This window comes from Chrysochloris asiatica, unplaced genomic scaffold (genome assembly GCF_000296735.1).
Source record: "Chrysochloris asiatica unplaced genomic scaffold, ChrAsi1.0 scaffold00096, whole genome shotgun sequence".
Lineage (NCBI taxonomy): Eukaryota > Metazoa > Chordata > Mammalia > Afrosoricida > Chrysochloridae > Chrysochloris > Chrysochloris asiatica.
In genome coordinates, this window is record NW_006408614.1 from 3,457,743 (window position 1) to 3,477,952 (window position 20,210).

Genomic DNA, 20,210 nt, shown 5'->3' on the forward strand with positions numbered 1-20,210 from the left:
CAGGATACACTTCTTTGTTCACGACAGCTTCCTAGTCAGGCTGTCTCCTTGGCAGGCAGGCTCTCAATGGCCCTCAGCCCCTCCGCCTCTCTGGTTAGTCTGGTCTCTACTTTGCTAGGTAAAGTGTTACAAAACTCTTGAGCTCCACTAATAAGTTCCAGGAGGCATCACCTCAGCCAGCAAGCCTCCTGCCCAAAGGTGCTCAGCTTTTCTGCTCCGGGTTATCAGGACTCACACCAATCTCCTAGCTCAGCTGCCACCGTTTCTCTGCTATTGCCACTGCTTTGCGCTCTCTGGTGTTAGGCTCTCTCTCTGTCTTCTGGACCTAGGAGGTTCTCTCTCAATGAGGGACCCTGGGACCAAAGGATGCACTCCATTCCTAGCTCTTCCTTCCTGGTTTTAGTGAGGATCCCCTAATCTCTGGGATGGGGCACTTGAAGCCAGGCAGGATGGTGATACTGACCAATTCATTTGTTAAGTTTCCATCTACCTAATTTGCATAGTAAGACCCCAACAAGGAGGTCAGGCACTTATTTATATTATTAGCAAGCTATCTAATCCCCTTGGTGGGTCACAAAAGCCTCATTTACATAGTCCCTATCCAGTCTTTAAGGAGCTCTGGTAGCGTAGTGGTTATGAATCGGGCTGCGAACTGCAAGGTCAGCAGTTCGAAACTACCAGCTATTACGTGGGAGAAAGATGAGGCTTTCTGCTCCCGTAAAGATTTACAGCCTCGGAAACCCTATGCAGGGTCGCTATGAGTCGGAACTGACTCCACGACACATAACAACAACAACCCAGTCCTTAGGTGGGGTTTATCACTATGGTGATAAAGGCCATATGAAAGTGATCCATCACGCCACATATACTTTCTAAATAGAAGCCTCACCCTACTAGCAGTATCACAGAGTATAACCATGACTGGCCTATTAGCTGCCCAGCCACAATTTTTATCAGAGATAAACAAGGACAGTAATAGTCTGCTATTATCATAACTCATACATATTTAAAGGTAAAGTTTAAAACCAATCTTAAATGTATAATAGCAGCCTTTAATAGGAATTTTAGAGCTAGTTCTAAAATTTACCTATAATATATTTTCACTTGATACTCTTCATAGAAACTTAAGGAAAAAGTTTCAAAAGGGAACTAAAATAAATTACGCTGGTCACAAGGTAAACTTGTCTATTTTGAACAAAGCCAGGAAATCTTCACCTTTTTGTGCAAGGTCCAAAGGGATCATACCAGACCTTCTCTCTCCTTTTCCTACAAACAAGAAGATCTGATTTGCTCATCTGAAGATCACGTCATTGTGGGATAAACTGTGTGAGTAACTTTACTGGATAAAGCCATATAAACCCAATCTTGCAACCTCCTGAGCTGGTAGTTTCAAACTGCTGACTCGTAACCACTATGCTACTAGAGCTCCTTCCTCTTCATTATAGAGGAATTATAATTAAGATGAAAAAATGTGAAAAAAGAAGAATACATACATATCTTGCTTAAAGCCTTTCTAGAAAATCTATTATTTTAGGTAACTTCTAGAAAATTCTTCCTTTAACCAAGCAAACTGTCCCATTTCTAAGAGTTGAGGAAAGACAAGAATATGGAGGCTATAATCACAATGGAGAAGAATGATTTTCCAATGGAAAAAAAAACAAATAAAACTCACTTTTTTAAACACCAAGGAATAGTTTCTAACTCAATATCAATAATACAGCAATAAATAAATAATATATATACATATCTCCCAGAGAGGCACCAAGATAGATGGGAGAGAATATGAAGTTTGTAGAAAGAAAAACCAGCATTTAGACTAAGACTCTGTCTTTATCTGCATGAAACCTTCTTAATCCTCAATTTCCTCACCGACAAAATGGAAATAATAATGTGTAGGGTTGTTCCGATAGTGCAATAATGTATTAAAGTGTTTTGAAAGATTGAAAAGTCCTATAGGGATATCATATATTATTGGGTTATTTTATTTTCTTGTGGTGTTGTAAGATAAGCACTGGACTTGAGTTCAAACTCAGCCTCTTCTCCGAAATCCTAGAAGGTCGCTATGAGTTGAAACCGACATAACAGCACTTAACAACAACAACAACAACAACAACAACAAATACTTACAGAGTCATTTCTATTAGAGCTATTTACATTAAGTTCTCTAGACTGTATCTAAATTCAGAGGCAATAATTGCTTTTCTAGATTCTGAATTAGTATCACCATAATGTACTAAATAAAAAGCTTCATCAATATTCAATACCTAAGAGTATTGAAAAACAAAAAGGAATTTGAAATCATATGCTTTCATTACATAAAATCAAAAGAAATATATTGTTGATTTTAGGTATAGAGCATATCTCAGTAGAAATTCTAGTTGAAAATTGTACTTGTTAACTAAGAAAGATGAAAAATTGTAGTGCTGGGAAAGGATTTTGGAGTTCTTTTAGAGTTCATCTAGCACCTTTTCTGGCTTCAGATATACTTTCCCTCTGCAACACACCTTACCTGACAGGCATCCATCTACGGCTACAATACTTTCTGGAAAGTGTCTTTTTTTGGAGGGGTGGCAGGGACTGTTAGAAACTGAGGAGCCCTGGTAGCATAGTGGGTTATGAGATGGGCTGTTAACCACAAGGTCAGTTTCACTATGAGTCGGATTCAACTTAATGACACACATTCACCACCAGCACCTGGGCTAATTAGAAACTGGGCTAAGCACTGTTCTTCAGGATTTCTACCTGACTTTTGTACTTCCTCTGAAAACACATATAATTTCTTCTCTTTAGGACAGATTTTCAGCTTTGGTAGAGAACGTTCGTATCCCTTGCCCGACTCTTTCTGTCTTTAGGCTAAACTTACGTTACTTCTCCAATGATTTTGAGTATGGCATAGTGCCTTTCATTTGGACCAGTATCGAACGGTATGGAAATATATTTACTTTTCCTCCAAACTTCAAAAGCAAAAACAAGAGGGCTGCTCTTAGTATCTTGACAATTTGTGTTCTAAGCATTCAAATACTGATTGGAACAGTTGGACTACTAAACAGGATAACCTTTAAAATTCCTTCCTATGAGGCTAAAGCTCAGGAATAGGAACAGATATTCAGAAGGCAAATCTTCCCATACCACAGGGATTTGTGGGTGCAGAGTGCTGACAAGTAAGGCCTGAGAGGCAATAGAGGGCAAACCTAAGCAGAACATGGAGCTGTCCCTCCCCACCACTACTACTGGCCTTTTAGTAAATATAATGATGATACAACCTACATTTTTCAGGAGAATCTTACCATGCTCTGTCCCATTTCTCCAAAAGTGACAATGTTGCTCCATAAAGAATATTACACATTTTTGAAAGAAACTTCTAGGTCTAAAGACTATAAGTATCTAGTTATATTTCAAATTCCTCCCCCAAAATGCAAAAATTGGACTACTTGTTTAAAAATCCTAAGTAAGAGCAACAGCAAAAAAAATCTTACATAGCAAAATCAATATGACATTATGGTCATTGAACCATCTAGGATAACAATAGCTTCTCAGAGGCCATGTGTGAGGGTCCTGGAAAAATGAGCTACAGTCACATTCTACAGGAAATCCATGACCGGGTGCCGTATATTTTGGTTACTTTTCTAGAATTTGGGGTGATGCACAAAAACTATACAAAGGGACTTCAAAAAGGAAAAATGGAGTTAAAAAGAGAATGGAATTTTTCCATGAACTTTTTGAAGCCTCCTTGCATTTTAGGAAACCATATACTACTTCAAATTCTTTAACACTTGGCCTAGACAATTTTATTGACATTCAAATAAAGTTCCACAGTCTATTCTTTTTCATTAAGAAACCTAAGTGAACGAGACGGAAGGCCAACTATTTTTAACTGAAAGTCAAAGATCAAGGTACTATGAGGAAGAGGATTCAGGGGATCTATACCAAACTATGGAGCCAGCGTGCGAGAATCCACATGATGCTGCTTTCAGAAACCTGTGCCCAACTGGTTCTTTTTGCTAACCTACCATAAATGGGAACATGTCCTGGTGGTGCGCTGGGTCATGCATTGGGCTACTAACTGCAAGACTGGTGGTTCAAATCCACCAGATGCTCTTCAGGAGAAACATAAGGCTGTCCATTCCCATGAAGATCTATGGGGGTGGACAGCCCCATTGGAGCAGTTCTGTTCTGTCCGATGGGGTCACTATGAGTCAGAATTAACTAGATAGCAGTGGATGGGTGGAACCATAAACTGGAGTGTGATTACTTATTAGACAACAAGATTAATACTAGGTATATATCAATGCTTACTAATGGAATCAAGGAGCTCTGGTAGCATAGTGGTTATGAGTCAGACTGCTACTCTCATGGTCAGCAGTTCGAAACTACCAGCATTTCACAGAAGGATAAGACTTTCTGCTCTCGTAAAGATTTACAGCCTCGGAAAACCTACACAGAGTCGCTATAAGTAAGAACAACTCACCCACATACCACCACCATTAATGGAATCCTTTGTTAAAAAGAGAGTAACAGCATGAAGGTATTGGTTATAGCTAAGAGAATAAATGGCTGGACAGTAATATTAGTACTATTGTTATTAATATTCATAATCATGAAGAAAATGAGTATCAGCAGCAGTTACCATTTATTACTTACTATGTGCCAGCTGCTAGACTGTTATTTACATACAATCTCATTTAATCCTCCAAACAACTTGATGAGTTTTTTCTTAATTTTACAGATATGGAAATATAGGTTCAAAGAGACTGAGTGCCCTGCCTAGGATCATGCTGGTGGAGGCAGGCAGTCTGGACCCAGAGCTCACGCTCATAACCACGATGCTCTACTACAATTAGAGGCCAACCGGTTTTTTCGTGACACATCGTTTTTTGACAGATACCAATTACTCTCCATTAAAGGCTAAATACACACATAGAGTGAAAGAGTGCCCTTTTCTACCAAAAGTTGTGTCAAGTATTCTTAGCCTTTAAATTTTTGTCAAATGCATGGGAAAAAAGGAATCACTCTTTGTTTTAGTAAGGTTGAGTATCACTCAATTTATTGGTCATTCATACTTTGCTTCTGTGAATGATCTGCTCATATCCTTTATTCATTTTAAGTTAAATAATTATCTTATTGATTTGTAGGCATTTATACTTAGATGCCATATTAATATCTGGCACATAAATCAAGGAGGAAAATTAACTAACCATTTAAAAAAAAGTTAGATCACTATCTCATATTTTAAAATCAAGCAAATTCCATACGGATTAAAGATAATGAAACCATAAAAGCATAATTCTTTGTTAAGCCAGTCTGTTAGTTTCTTGATATTAACTTTTAAATGTCATATTTAGGTTGAGAAAAAAGTAGTTTGAAGAGTAAACAGGCAGAACAATATGCAGAAGAGGACTGGGACAAAACTGTGTCACTAAAAGTAACTATCTGAAAATTATTAATATCTAAAATCAAGTAAAATAGTATTTGATTATATTTTTATAAAAGCAAATACATTAAATATAAGCTACATTGTTGTTGTTAAGTGCCATGGAGTCGGTTCCAACTCATAGTGACCTTGTATAGGATTTCTGAGGAGTGGCTAGTGAACTTGAACCGCCAACCTTGCAATTCAAATCGACTTTGCAGTCCAGCGTATTAACTTACAGTGACATACCAGGACTCCTTAGTTACATTACAATATATTAAAATACATTAGCAATGGCTATGGGATTTATAGCAGAAATAGTAAATACTATTTTTTTAAAAGAAGTCCTGGTGTGGCGCTGTAGGTTAATATGCTGGCCTGCAAAGTCAGTTTGAATCACAAGGTTGAAGGTTCAAGCTCACCAGCTGCTGCTTGAAAACCCTATACAGGGTGTTATAGGTTAGAACCTACTTGATGGCACTTAACAACAACAACGGCAAGTACAAAAGTTTACACTGAATTTTCTCAGACACAAATATTGCACCTGGTTTATACAATTTAAAAATTATTAATATCTAAAATTAATTTGTTATTCATATTTCTTGAGTGTCTACTCTGGGTATATAGGGAAGGTTCTGTCTGAATAATAGGGACATAAACGTTTATACAAACTTTACAATATGATTTTAAACACATACTACTCATCCTAGTAACTACACTAAAACATACTATAAAGCTATAATCATTAATCCAGTGTATACAGGCACAGGAAGAGACAAATGGATCAATGAAACAAAAATATTCCAAATATAGATTCTTATGGAAATTTACCATATGATAATCACATTTCAAAACTGTGATGCAACAACAGACTAATGACTTAGAAAAGACTCAAAAATGCAGAAGCCTCATGGAAAATACTGATAAATTTGATGTAACAACTAAAAGGTTTGTACAAAACAAAGAAAGAGACAAGTAATATTGAAATATTTGTAACACACCCAACAGGCAAAAGATCAACATTAAAAAATATAAAGAAATACTTATAAAACAATAGGACTCCTGGTGTGGCACTATAGGATCAGCACTGGACTATGAACCACAAGGTTGGCAGTTCAAACCCACCAGCCACTCCTCGGAAACCCCATACATGGTCGCTATGAGTGGAAATCAACTCAACAGCACTTAACAACAACGTAAAGCAGTAGATACACAACTGAATAGTAAAATGGGCAAAACAAAGATGAATCAGCAATCCACAGCAGAAAAATAAATGGCTAAACGTAGATTTGTAACTTCTATTACAATAATAATAATGATAACAACATAAACACATGATGCCTAGTCCTGGTATGATACTGTAGGATAAGCACTAGACTGCTAACCACAAGGTTGGCAGTTCAAACCCACCAGCCACTGCTTGGGATCCCTATAAAGGGTCACGATGAATCAGAACCTACTCAAGGGCACTTAACAACAGTGCATCAAATACTTTTCTAAATGCTTTACGAACAACTCATTGAATCTTCACAACTCTAAGATGGGTACTATTATTTATTCCCATTTTCAGTTGATGAAAAGCCCAGGTTACAAAAGTTGCCCAAGGGTGCAGGACTGAGGTTCCAACACAGGTAGGATAGCTCTAGACTAGTCCAGGCTTTTAAACACTGGATTACTTTCCTAGGGATCGAGGAATCCAAGGTAATAGACACTAAAACAAGGTATCATTTATTGTCTAAACTGGATAAAAAGTGAAAAGACTGACCTAGTGGATGTGGGAAAATGAGACTTGTCAACAGTTTGTTGAGAGAATATGATAAGAGGGCAGTTGGACTCTGTCCTACAGTTACTGAGTTGGAATTGACTCAGTGGCATTGGATTTGGCTTTGGTTTCCCACTGTAACAAAACTATTCTTACAGAAAGATACTCTGAAACAAAGTTCAGAAAATCGTTATACCCAATAAGAGGCAGCCAATAGCCCGTTTCTTCTTGCTGTTGTTAAGTACCATCAAGTCAGTTCTGACTCATAGTGACTCTCTGCACAACAGAATGAAATAGTGTCCGGTCCTGCACCATTCTCACAATTGTTGTTATGCTTAAGCCCATTGTTGTTGTCACTGTGTTAATCCATCTTGTTGGCTGCTTACTAATCAGCCAAGTTTTACTAAAACATTAATTTTATCCTTTCTTGAAGGTAACTAGTAAATCCTAAAACTCCTTTCCTTTTCTCTGTCATCAGATGCCAATAAAGATGTCAGAGGAGGAGAAATCCATTGCTCTTGTGCTAATGTTTTTAAGTGGGGAGGAGTCCATCAGTGCTGGTCAAACCTTTCCTAAACTGGATGCTGTCACGTCATCACTGAATTGGGAAATTCACTTTTCCTTTTAGTAGCGGACACAGGTTTTGCTTTCTACTAGTTTTTCTACATGTTTCTCAGCTTTTCTTAACAGGTTCAGGAGCCAAGAGAGAAGGTGACAAGCTCAAACTTGCCCTTTCTGCTTTGTTCATAAGTTATTTTTTAAAAAAAACCTTTCTTGTCTCTTGACCACCTTCAGGTCTGGAACAGAACTCACCCTCATGGCCCACTTTCTAGCCAAGCAGTAGATAGGTATAATTGTTGTTGTTGTTAAGTGCCATTGAGTTGATTTCAACTCATAGCAACCCTGTATAGGGTTTCCAAGGTGCTTCTGGTCTGTTTGAACTGCTGACCTTGTGGCTTACAGTACAGTGATGATCTTAAAGCGCCACATCAGGTAGGTACATAGGGGGGACAACAACACTTGTAAGGTATGCTTACCATGATATTGTCAATCATTCAAGATCAAAAGGGCAACATTTACCTAAAGACAAAATTGAGAAGGGATGGGAAGCAGGGTGAAATAGAAATAAGAACCATAAGGAGGAAGTGGGAAAAGTCTTGTTACATGGAGGGGAATGCAAATCATTGAGATGAAACAAAGTATATAATCTGTTGAGTATAAAACTGATGATCTTCGAGAAACCTTCACACCATTTACAAAGTTTAAAAAAGAAAAAAAGGCCCTTTCTTGTTTATACCAATACGTTGATTCCAATCAGACAAAAGTTTTGCTTCTGAAATCTCTCCACTTTCTAGAGCCTCCAGTATACTGTCTACCAATCCCCAAAGTAAAGTCAGAGTGACCCCACAGGACAAAGCAGAACTGCTCCATAGGGTTTCCGAGACTGTAAATCTTTATGGGAACAGACAGCCTCATCATTCTCCTGCAGAGTGGCTGGTGAGTTTGAACCACTGCCCTAAGAGTTAGCAGCCCAAAGCTTAATCCGCTGCACCACAGCACACATGCCAAAAGACAATACAAATTCCTTAAGGGGAAAAATGAAATCCACATCAGCACTTTTCTAACACTGTAATCATCCTTTATCTGCTTCATGGGCTTCATTGTGCAGAGAAAGGTACATGGAGCTATATATAAAAAGTCTAAACTAAAAGTCACTATTTAAAAGTACTGAAAGTTTAGCATGAATGGCAGGATGCAAAAGCGATATAGCAGTCAGTTTAAAACAAACAAACAAACAAACCGGTCAGTGTCCATTTAAAAGAATGCCTGCCATTTGTACATTCAAAACATCCTGACCTTTCCCCCCATTTTGTGTCTTAAAAACTCCTATCTGCTTATTTTCTGATTATGATGCAGCCATTATTTGCTGGGGGGAAGTAGGCTTTAAGAAACCCAGCAGACAGCTCACAGAGGACAGCACTTGACTACAACTCCAAGAGGGTGCGGGTGGGGTACATGGAGCCCTGAACTGTAGACTCTACATTTGCAATGAGAGAGGCATTCAAGACTGGTCAGGGATTGGAAGTAAGAAATCTACAGGCAACAGGAAACTGTCCAACAGGAACACCCAAGAATGCACTTCTTTTCCATCTGCAGCCTACGGTTACTGATTAACCCGCCATGAAGACACAAAGCTCCCTTACTGCATACATGAGAGAAGGTGGCAAAAGGGGCATCACACCAGGCCTATGTGCCCCAGGGTGTCCAGTCGTTGCTGGACAGCTCCACCATCTGTAAGCGTTGCCCGAACACACCAACACACTGGCAAGCTCAGATGAGACCTTGGCTAGGGGTCCCAGGGCATACCCAAAGCACGTCAAGGTAGTGTCCACACTGTTCAGGCTCCTCATTTTTTCGGGAAAGCAAACGGAAAACCTGCGGGGGAGAAGCAGTGACCACCCCATGCCTCAAAAGCCAGGAGGGAAGCTCAGGTGGACCTGGGGCCTCTCCTGCCCCACCGCCCTCTCCTCTGGCCCTGGAAGAAGCCACAAGTGAGGCAGGGAAGTTGGGGGACGAGGCGGGCAGGGCACGGGGGCTCGGGGGCTCGGAGAGTTTTTCGCATTTGTCCCACACAAGGTCACTCGCTCCAAGTCACTTTCCCTGTGCTCCCCCCCCCCCCCATGGGCTTCCCGCCAACCAGGTTCTGGGGGCTTCGCGGGAGTCCACCGCGCTCCTCCTGGAGGGCTGCAGTCCCTGGCTGGCTTGGGGTCCCAGCTGCAGCTTGGAGCCCAGAGGGCCTCCCTGACACTGGTTTGCAATACCCGGCGCCTATCCTGGGCCAATTCCTGGGGCCCCCCCCTGCCTCCACCCCCAGGTTCCTGTCAACGTCCCCTTCCTCCCGCAGAACGCCCCTCTCCAGCCTCCAGCTCCCATCCCGCCGCCCTTCACCTCAGGTGCCCACCCGACTCGGCACCCCCGGCCCCACGGGTCTCCTCACAGAGCAGCAGGCTCCCAGTCCTCCCGGCCCCGCCCTGCCCCGCTCCCGGGCGGATACAGTTTGAAGCCCCTCAGGATCTCTCTGGCCCGCTCGTCCTTGGCTGACATGATGCTGCGGCCGCTGTCCCAGCTCTCACACGCTTTCCCAGCGGAGCCTCGCAGATGGTGCCGAGGAGCCGAGGACGGAGCCGCAGCCCGGCCTGGAGACCTCCGGCAAGCAGCAGCAGCGGCCAGACCTGGACCGGCCTCTCCCTCTCTACAGCTCCCGCTCCTTATCCCTTCTCCTTCCCTCTAGCCTCTGAGCGTCCGCCCCGTAGCCAATCGACAACCCATCTCGGCGACTGGCATTCTGTTCAGCCAATACAAATACTCAGCGGCTTCGCAGGGGGATGGGGAGCGTCAGTGGGTAGGGCCCTCCCTGGGAAGTCCCTTAGGACAAAATTTTCACTAGGTGTTGTTGCCTGGAGTTTGTCCCAGCGGAGGGGTGGCTTCAGAACTACAGAGACTCAAGGGACCCACTCCCGCGGCTGGGCACACTGGAGCTCTGAGGTGACAGCGAGTTGCACTATGTGATGTGACCATGACTACATTTCCCGGCAGTCCACGGGCGCACTCGGAGAACCACCGACCCCGACATGCAACAGAGACTACAAACCCTAGCATTCCTTATACTCTGTTCAGTAACTTAAGACTCCAGCGTGCCGCGCAGTATGCACAAATTCGTCAACCAGTCCGCAAGTCTCCCTGGTTTTTGAATCCGGAGACTTGTGACCAAGCAGGGAGACCCTCTTCACCTTGAAATGAAGATGACAACCCACAGAGAGCTAACTTCTGTTTACACGGAACTCAGCATTCTCCCACAAATCATGGTAAGATGGCAACAACAAACAAAAACACTGATTTAACCACTAAAGAGACTAACAAAATGACTCCTTCAAATCGTGCTTGTTAGTTGGTCTGGGGGCGCTTTTGACAGGGTTTGCAAGGGTATTCTAGTATATTCCTGCACTGGACTGGAAGATATGTGGACTTTAAACTCAGAATAGCAACGCAGGAAGGGACTTTAGAAAATGGGGGAATCCAACCCGTTTTTACATATGAGTAAACAGAGGCCCAGAAATTGACCACAGGTCAATGTCAGAGTTAGAACTAGCCCTTCCTCTCTCGACGCGCAGGGTTGAAACACCCTCCAAGGTTAGGTAAGCATTTATTTAGTGGGTTTCCTAAAAGTGAAGGATTCGAATGTGTATATATCTTCAGCCTAGGTGAGACTTGGAGTTCTGATTTGTTCTTTGTCAAAGTGACATTTAATCTGGTGTCAGGAACTAGATAAAATTGCCCTGTATGTCAAGGTTTCCTCGGAGACCTCTTATCTCCTTTTCTAGGTTTGCCTTCCTCTTCCTCTTCCCTTTCTCACTCATCTGGCACCAACCCAGTTTTTTCTTCCATGTAATTCAGCAAACATGTTTTCAGCTTCCTTTAATTGTCAGACACTAAACTGTAAGTCCTGGTGTGGCGCTGTGGGCTAATGCATCGGAATGCAAAGTTGTTTGAACTGCAAGGTCGGTGGTTCAAGCTCACCAGTTGCTCCTTGGGAACCCTATACAGGGTCGCTATGGGTTAGAATTGACTCGACAGTGCTTAACAAGAACAGAAACAACTCTTAAATCCTGAGGAGCTCTGGTAGTGTAGTGGTTATGAATCTGGCTGGTAATCTCAAGGTCAGCAATTCAAAACTGCCAGCTGTTCTGCAGGAGAAAGATGAGGGTTTCTGCTCTGGTAAAGATTTACAGCCTCGGAAACCCTATGGGAACCTACTCCACGGCACATAACCACCACCACCACCACCACTGCAAGTCCTGCGTGGGTCAATGCGCTAGACCGCAAATTGGTTTGAGGTTGGTGATTCAAGCTCACTAATTGCTCCTCGGAAACCCTAGACGGTAGCTGTGAGTCAGAAACAACTTGATGACACTTAACATTGAACAAAAAGGAGTCTTGGTGGTGCTGTAGGATAAGCAATGGACTGCTAACCGAAAGGTAGGCAATTCAAACCCTCCAGCCAGGAAGCTAATCATCTACATTGGCAAATAAGGAGTCACCAGAGATTCCAGGGGAGCTTGATAAATGGCATAAAAGATATATCAGAATGCCACAGGGGTCTCGATGGTAAAACTTCATGCTACAGGGTCTTGATGGTAAAACTTTATGGAGGAGTGGCATTTGAACTTGAAGAATGGATAGGATTTTCTTCTATTTAAAAAAATGTTTTTTTTTAAATTATCTTAAATATACACCTGTGATACCACCATCCAATATAAAAATATAAACCATTTCCAGTGTCCCTTGGGATCCTACCAATAGTACTTTATCTTCCCAGTACTACTGATAGAAGTTAGATGAAGTACTATTTGGGCCTGGGCCTCTATCAGTATAGAGTTAGATGAAGTATTCTGGCAATGAATATCATTGAAACTTAACCATACTGCATGCAGTTTTCTAGTCGCTTTTTTGTTTGGTTCATCAATATTTCTGTGAGATCATCCATGTTCTGTGTAGCAGCAGTTTTTTGCTTTTATTGCTGAGTAGTGTTTTATTGTGTGCAAACCCAGGTGGCACAGCAGTTAAGTGTTTGGCAGTGCACTGAAAGATTGGTGGCTCAAACCCTTGTTGAAAGATGTTGCAGTTTGCTTCTGTAAAGATCTTAATCCTGAGGACCCTGGGGGCAGTTCTACTCTTGTCCTGTAAGGTTGCTGGGTGTCAGAATTGACTCCACAGCAACAGGTTTATTCCACTGTTATTGTTAGGTACCATCAAGTCAACACCGACTCATAGCGACCTTACGCACAACAGAACAAAACACTGCCTGGTCCCATGCCAACCCCAGTGGACTCCTTGCTAAGCCTGAGTGCTTGCTGCTGCCACTGTACTAATCCATCTCATTAAAGGTCGTCTTCTTTTTCTGGGATCCTCCACTTTACCAAACATGATATCCTTCTCTGAGGGGGCTGGTCCCTCCTGACAACAGGTCCAAAGTATGAGAGATTCTGTCTGGTCATCCTGTCTTCCAAGGAGCATTCTGGCTGTACTTCTTCTAACAGAGATCTGTTGGTTGTTTTGGCAGTCCATGTACTTTCAGTATTCTCCAACACCATCACTCAAATGCATCAATTCTTCTACTGCCTTCCTTTCCTTATTCACTGTCCAACTTTCACCTTACACAAATTCTGGCTTTCACAGGTTTTGCTGCATCATCCTTCAAGTCTCTGGCTTATCTTTCCACTCGCTGAATAGTGTCTTTTGATTAACAGAGATTCTTGATTTTAATGTAGTGTAGTATGTAACATACACCAGTTCAACAGTTTGTACATGTACATTTCAACGACATCTTTGAATTGGTAACCACCCAACTTTGGTGTCTGCACAATGACTTTTCCTTCTCTTTTTATATGAGATTATATAATGTTTGTCCCTTTGTGATTGGTTTATATCATTCACCATAATGTCATCCAGCTCCATCCATAGTGAGGTGGTGGCTAGTGGTTGTGTGCTGTGGAGTCGGTTCCGACTCATAGTGACCCTGAGTCATAGGGTTTCCGAGGCTGTAAATCTTTATGAGAGCAGAATACCTTATCTTTCTCCCACAGAGCAGCTGGTGGTTTTGAACTGCTAACCTTGAGGTTAGCAGCCCGACTCATAACCACTACGCTACCAAAGCTCCATACTTGCTTATCCGTTTTTCTGTTGATGGGCATTTCAGTTGCTTCCACATTTCAGCTCTAGTGAATAGTGCTGCACTGAACATTGGGGGACAAGTCTCTATTTGAGTGAGTCTCTGCTTTGGAGTCTTTGGGGCATAAACCTAGAAGTGGAATTGCTAGGTCATATGGTAGTTCTATTTTTAGTATTTTGAAGAACAACCAGTTTTTCTTCCATTCCGTGGCTTCTTTTACAATGCTGCTTTTTGCATCCTGCTTAAGGCATTTTTTTGCTGACAGGGTTGGTAAGATTTTAATAGGCAACTATGTGAGAAGAGGAATCTTAGTGTGGCGTGGTGGATTAATGTGCTGGTCTGCATAGTCAGTTTGAACCACAAGATAGGCGGTTCAGGATCACCAGCCGCTCCTCAGAAACCCTGTACAGGGTTGCTATGGGTCAGAATCAAAAGCACTTAACATGTGAGAAGAATGTTGCAAATGGGAGATGAGCTGAATGAAGCATACACCCTGGTTTCAGGGAGGGAAATTGTAGGGGTGCTGGGCATGGAAAGCTTGGAGTTGGACTGGATGGGGTGGCTGGGGGCAAAGCTGGAAGGGGCCTACCTCCAAGGGTTTTAACTTCGGCCTTGGAATCTGGACATCATTCCGGGGGACGCAGAGGCACTGTGGAATGAACTTTGAGTGCTAGGAGGGAAGCTGTATTCTTCTGAGACCTTAAATAGTTCTATCTGGTGGTGCAGTGGTTAAAGCACTAGACGACTAATGGGAAGGATGGCATTTGAACCCACTGGTTGTTCTGCAGGAGAAAGATGTGATGCTTCTGTGAAGTTTGCTGCTGTGAAGATTTAAAAACTTTGGAAACACTTTGGGGTCAGCTCTACTGTGTCTACCGATGAGTCAGACTCTACTGGAGGATCATGGGCTTGGGTATGTAGGGACACTAAGCACTGAGTAGGCTGAGGAGAAGGACCAGGACAGCTCCTGCATAGTCTCCCACCCATCCAAACAAAAGCCTGTGGTCTGCACATGTGACTTCCCTCCCTTCCTCCTTAGAAGGTGCTTAGTAATAGCTTCTATTTACAGGAAGGGGTCTGGTGGCACAATGGCTAAGTGCTCGGCTGCTAAATGAAAGGTCAGCAGTTTGAACCCACCAGACGCTCCTTGTAGGAGAAAGATGAGGCAGTCTGCTACCATAGAGACCACAGCCTTGGAAACCCTATGGGGCACATCTGCTCCACTTATGGGATCGCTGTGAGTTGAAGGCAGTGGGTTTGGAAGTGAGTTTACTGGAGCATAAGGGAGGAAAGGCATGGCTAACCCCCTTCCTCATCCTACTCAAGAATCCAATGAAGGATTCATTTCAAGCATCCAGCTGTTGGGTGTCAGACTCAGCTTCTGAGTACGTAGGTGCCAGAGACCGAAAAAAATGATTAGAACTCATTCCGACAGACATGAGTTTATCACAGAAAAGAGAATAAACGAGATGGTTTACTGACAAGGGAATTTATCTACAAAGAGCCAAACACAGCTGTGTCCAATGACAGCCAACTAGATCATGAAGTTTGACTATGCAAGGAGCTGGGGCCAGGGCCTGTTTATACTATGGTGTATCACAGCATAAGGGGGGAGCGTGATAGTTCCATATGATAAGCACTGGACTGTGAACCACAAGGTCCATGGTTCGAGCGTCACAGGAGAAAGAGGAGGCTTTCTGCTTCTGCAAAGACTTAAAGGCTCACCAATTCAAGGATGATGCACTTAACAACAAGGGCAATTCAGTTTTGGGAAGAAGGGGCAATCATGCTCCCTCCTAGCAAATATGTAACTAAACCAGAAAAACAAGAAGTTTTGGTATCCATACCTAGAGGAGGGTTAGTCTTTCCTAGCTAGCAGGGGAAAGAGACAGAAGACAGGGTTTGATGTGACCTTGGTGGGGCCCAGTGTCCCTTGTTGTTAAGTACTGTCGAGTCAGTTCCGACCCATAGTGACCCTGTATGGAGTTTCTGAGGAGCAACTGGTGAGCTTGAACTGCTGACCTTGCCAATTCAAATGACTTTGTAGTCCAGCGCATTAACCCCAGTGCCACACCAGGATTCCAAAGCCCCTAAATGGGTCCTTATAATCTTATCTCCAGTCTTCCACACAATCTCGCGGGTCAGGGCATTGGAGAATTGTAACAAAAGGCCACAGCAACAATATATACTACAACAAAATACCATTCCTAAACATAATATTCCCATAACTGATAGAAATATATATCACCACATTGTGGACAGAGAGCCAGTTCAGTTAGAAACGGGGTTAGTAGACAACTCTTGAATTGTAGAAATGTGGCCCTGCGTTCGTTGCAAAGCCATCGCGATGTTGAGGTAATAACCAGGTTATCTATACACAGCATTTGGAGTCCTGGTGTGGCACTGCGCGTTCATGAGCTGAACTGCTGCCAAGTTGGTTTGAGCTGCAAGGTTGGCAGTTCAAGCTCACTAGCTGCTCCTCAGAAACACTATACAGCTTTGCCTTGGGTCGGACTTAACAACATACACAACATTCGGGATGAAGGAGAGTGCAGGTTTCCCCCTGAGCAGCTGTGAGAGTGTCCAGAGCCATGCCGTTCAGTAACACTACCTTAAGGCATCTGCTCTGTCTCAGCTGACAACCAAGCTAGAGTCTGGCAGGTCTCATTTAATTCCATGCCTGCCGTATGCTTCGCCAGGGTCTCAACTTGTCATTCCACATCAATAGACACAGGCCCAGGAGCAAGGGGGTAAGACCACTGTGTCCCAGTTACTGGGGAAATAGGGATGTTATTTGTAGAGGTTCTCTTTATACACAGGGGACCTTATAAGTCAGTTGACTATATACTGCTGACAGCCATCCCAGCCTGTCCTATATAGCAAAACCCTGAGGGTGTGTAACCTTAACTTCCTCCCCTATTAGATGAACATTTAGGAGCAGAGCAGAGTTCACGTCAAGATTCTGTGCCGCCCCACCCCTTCCTTATATCCCCATAGAAAGGCTCATTTTGGACAAGTTCTGTCTATAAGAACTAATTTCCAACGGCATCCAGCCATGGCCTCAGAAACACATCAAATGCCCAAATTCCCCTTTAGCTCACCCTCATGTGTTAAAAAACCCACAAAAAACAACCACCTTAAATAATTCTCAGCTGGTCTCTGTAGCTAGTCCTCTGAGAAGTTAAAGGTGATCTGTGTTGAATAATTCACACTGCAGATGTGAATAGCTGATAATCCTCAGGGAAGATACTTGCAATTTTAAAGAATTGTGTTGACCAAAGTAAAACTGTAATAGAAATTTTTGGAAAAAGTAAAAAAAAATAAAAATAAAAATAAAAAATTTAAAAACATAACCAATTGTATTTTCATAATTCAGAGAGGACCCCGTTAAATTTTGAGTGTGGTTCTTTCAGTTCCTGTCTCTGTGCATCTGTCTTCAGGTCGCTCTAGTTCTCTCCTGTCAGTTGTTGTTCTGATGTGTCCATCATTCCCAAGCTGTTGAGTTATCCAGCCTCTCTGACTCTACTTGTGCCCCTTGTTAAGTGCTGTTGAGTCAGTTCCGACTCATAGGGTTTCCAAGGAGCGGCTGATAGGTTTAAACTGCTGATTTTGTAGTTCATACCGACCTTGCAGTCCAGTGCAGTACCCTGCACTGTATCTGATGTAAGCACTTGACACCTCAAGGCCTGTTTGACATGTAAGTTCAACCCCCCCGCCCCAGCTGCTCCTCAGAAACCCTACACAGGGTCGCTATGAGTCAGATCTGACTTGATGGCACTTAACACCAACATAGTCACTTCTGACTCATAGTGACCCTGTAGGGTTTCCAAGGAGCAGCTTGTGAGTTTGAACCACCAACCTTGTGGTTAGCAGTCCAGTCCTACAGCACCACATCAGGACTCCAAAAAAAAGTTTCACTGGATTTTATTTTTCTGGAAAGCCCCGCCTAAGACATGTGGTACTGAGACGGTAGGGTTCTAGAGAAACAATCACAAGGATGAGTTTTCTAAATTGGTTTTCAAGTCTGACTCATTTTAAAGGCAGTAACATCTCTGCCTCCATGAGTAAGGAAGGTTCTAGGGTGGAGGCAGGTCTTACCTCCATTTCATAGGAATCAGCCTTGGGCTGATTTTGAGTTTGAGTCTCTTTCCCCTTGTGAAGTCAAAGAAAGTCAGACATGGTCCAAAATGGTTTTTACATGTAGTGTTAGGAACAGGATTCCTTGCAATGGCTCCAGACTCATGGACGCATGTGGTTTTGTAAGATAAGAACCAAGAGTCATGGGAAGTGAAACTTTTGATCTTTAGATGGTTAGTTTAAATTTTGTTACCTGTAAAAGTGCTGTCATATTTTGGCTCTCATGGACTTGTTTTGATTTTCTTCAGCTTCAGTTTGAATTTTCATGAGTAATTGATGGTCTGTTCCACAGTCTGCCCTGGCCTTCTTTTGACTGATGATATGGAGCTTTTCCATTGTCTCTTTCCGCAGATGTAGTCAATTTGATTTCTATGTATTACATCTGGTGATGTATATAATCATCTCTTATGCTGTCTAAAGAAGGTATTTGAAATGAACAAATCATTGACTTTGCAGAATTCTGTCATGCATTATGCTGCACAAAACCTTTTTAATGTGTTGAAGAGCTTGAAGACTAAGGTGTGCCTGATCCAAGCCATGGTATTTTCAATAACCTCATATGCATGTGAAAGCTGGACAGTGAATAAGAAAGACTGTAGAAGAATTCATACTTTGGAGAATACTGAAAGTGCCATGAGCTGCCAAAAGAACCAATAGATCCGTTTTGTTTCATGTTTTTTTGTTTGTTTGTTTGTTTTTAAATGTTTTTATTTTGGATTGAGTGAAAGTTTACAGGGCACATCATCAGCTTCACATTCAACCATTCATATAGCTTGTTTCAGTACATTGATTATTATCCCCTCCATATATCAGTTAACAGTGTTTCTCTCTATCCTCTTTAGCATTTTTTTTGGGGGGGTGGGAGTGGGGAACTTGCCTTTTTGGAATTTATAGTCTCGGCTTTTAGGGAAGGTTTTTACATTTGTCTGTGGATATCCAGGGCTCATGTATGAGATTACTAACAAGCATTACTGAATAATCAGATGAGGGACAGTTTGCTATGTCTACTAGGTAGCTAAAGTCTGATCCTCAGAGCCTATAGTTTGGACGGTCAACAACGCTTGGGCCCACAAGGTCTTGACCTCCTGACCGGGTCTGCATGGTCTGCATCAGATTCCCCCTTATTTATTGTTTGTTTAAGGGACGCTGCCTGTCTTAGGCGGTCAGTGCGAATTCCTCAGTCTTACCAGTCATTGAAACTCATTGCAGCATGGCAATGGCTCTGTCTTAGGTTGCTGAGGTTCCATGTGGTCCTTACCTGTCTCTGGCCACAAGTCCAGCATAAACAGCTGCCATCTGAGGAAGGCAGGGAGGGAGCAGATCGGCTGGGGACCCCATATGCAAGATGTTGCCAGCCCACCACCTGCTTTAAGGTGACCAAGCAGGATCACTATGCTGAGGTTCAATCAAGTTCTTAGGGGAAATAGATCCGTTTTGGAAGAAGTGCAGCCAGAGTGTTCCTTGGAGGTCATACTTCGGACATATTGTCAGGAGGGACCAGTCACTGGAGAAGAATATCATGCTTGGTAAGGTCAGAGAAAAAGAGGAAGACCCAGAACAAGATGGATTGGCCAAGTGGCAGCATCGATGGACTCAAGCGTGGCAACAGTAGTGAGGTTGGCCCAGGATCAGGCAGTGTTTTGTTCTGCTGTGCATAAAGTCACTATGAGTCGGTAATGACTTGATGGCACTAACAACAAAAAATGCTGTGGGTTCATGCACTGGACAGCAAGGTCGGTTTGAACCTCAAGGTTGGCAGTTCAAATTTACCAGCAGTTCAAATTCACCAGCTGCTCTTTGGAAACCCTATACAGGGTCGCTATGAGTTGAAACTGACTCGAAGGCACTTAAACAATGGCTTAAAGGAATATAAGAGAGAAAATGCTTCAGCTGAGGGGAGGAAAGCAGCTTGTGGAATTGCCTGGAGTAGATGTCATGCTAGTTAAACAAGATGGCTGACAGGGAGCCAAGGCCTACTGGATCTACCTTGCCAGAGGCTCAAGACCATATGCATGTAAATGGGGTTAGTCCAAGGGTGAAAAAAAAATTGAACTTGAATGCTTTTAAAAGGTTTATGTGTATGACTGGGACTCCTGGTGTGGCGCTGTAGGATAAGCACTGGACTGCAAACCACAAGGTCCATGGTTCAAACTCACAAGTTGCTCCTTGAC

The 20,210-nt window shown here is 42.8% G+C and overlaps 1 protein-coding gene across 1 annotated transcript in view; it reads right to left on the reverse strand.

Annotated features, from left to right (window-relative positions):
- Positions 1 to 10,418, reverse strand: part of PDE6D (phosphodiesterase 6D, cGMP-specific, rod, delta) — a 71,067-nt gene extending 60,649 nt beyond the window's left edge. Inside the window, exon 1 of the mRNA XM_006866741.1 lies at positions 10,228 to 10,418. Within this exon, the coding sequence (XP_006866803.1) occupies positions 10,228 to 10,277 (50 nt within the window). The 5' untranslated portion in view covers positions 10,278 to 10,418. The remainder of the gene's footprint in view (positions 1 to 10,227) is intronic.
- Between the last annotated feature and the right edge of the window lie 9,792 nt (positions 10,419 to 20,210).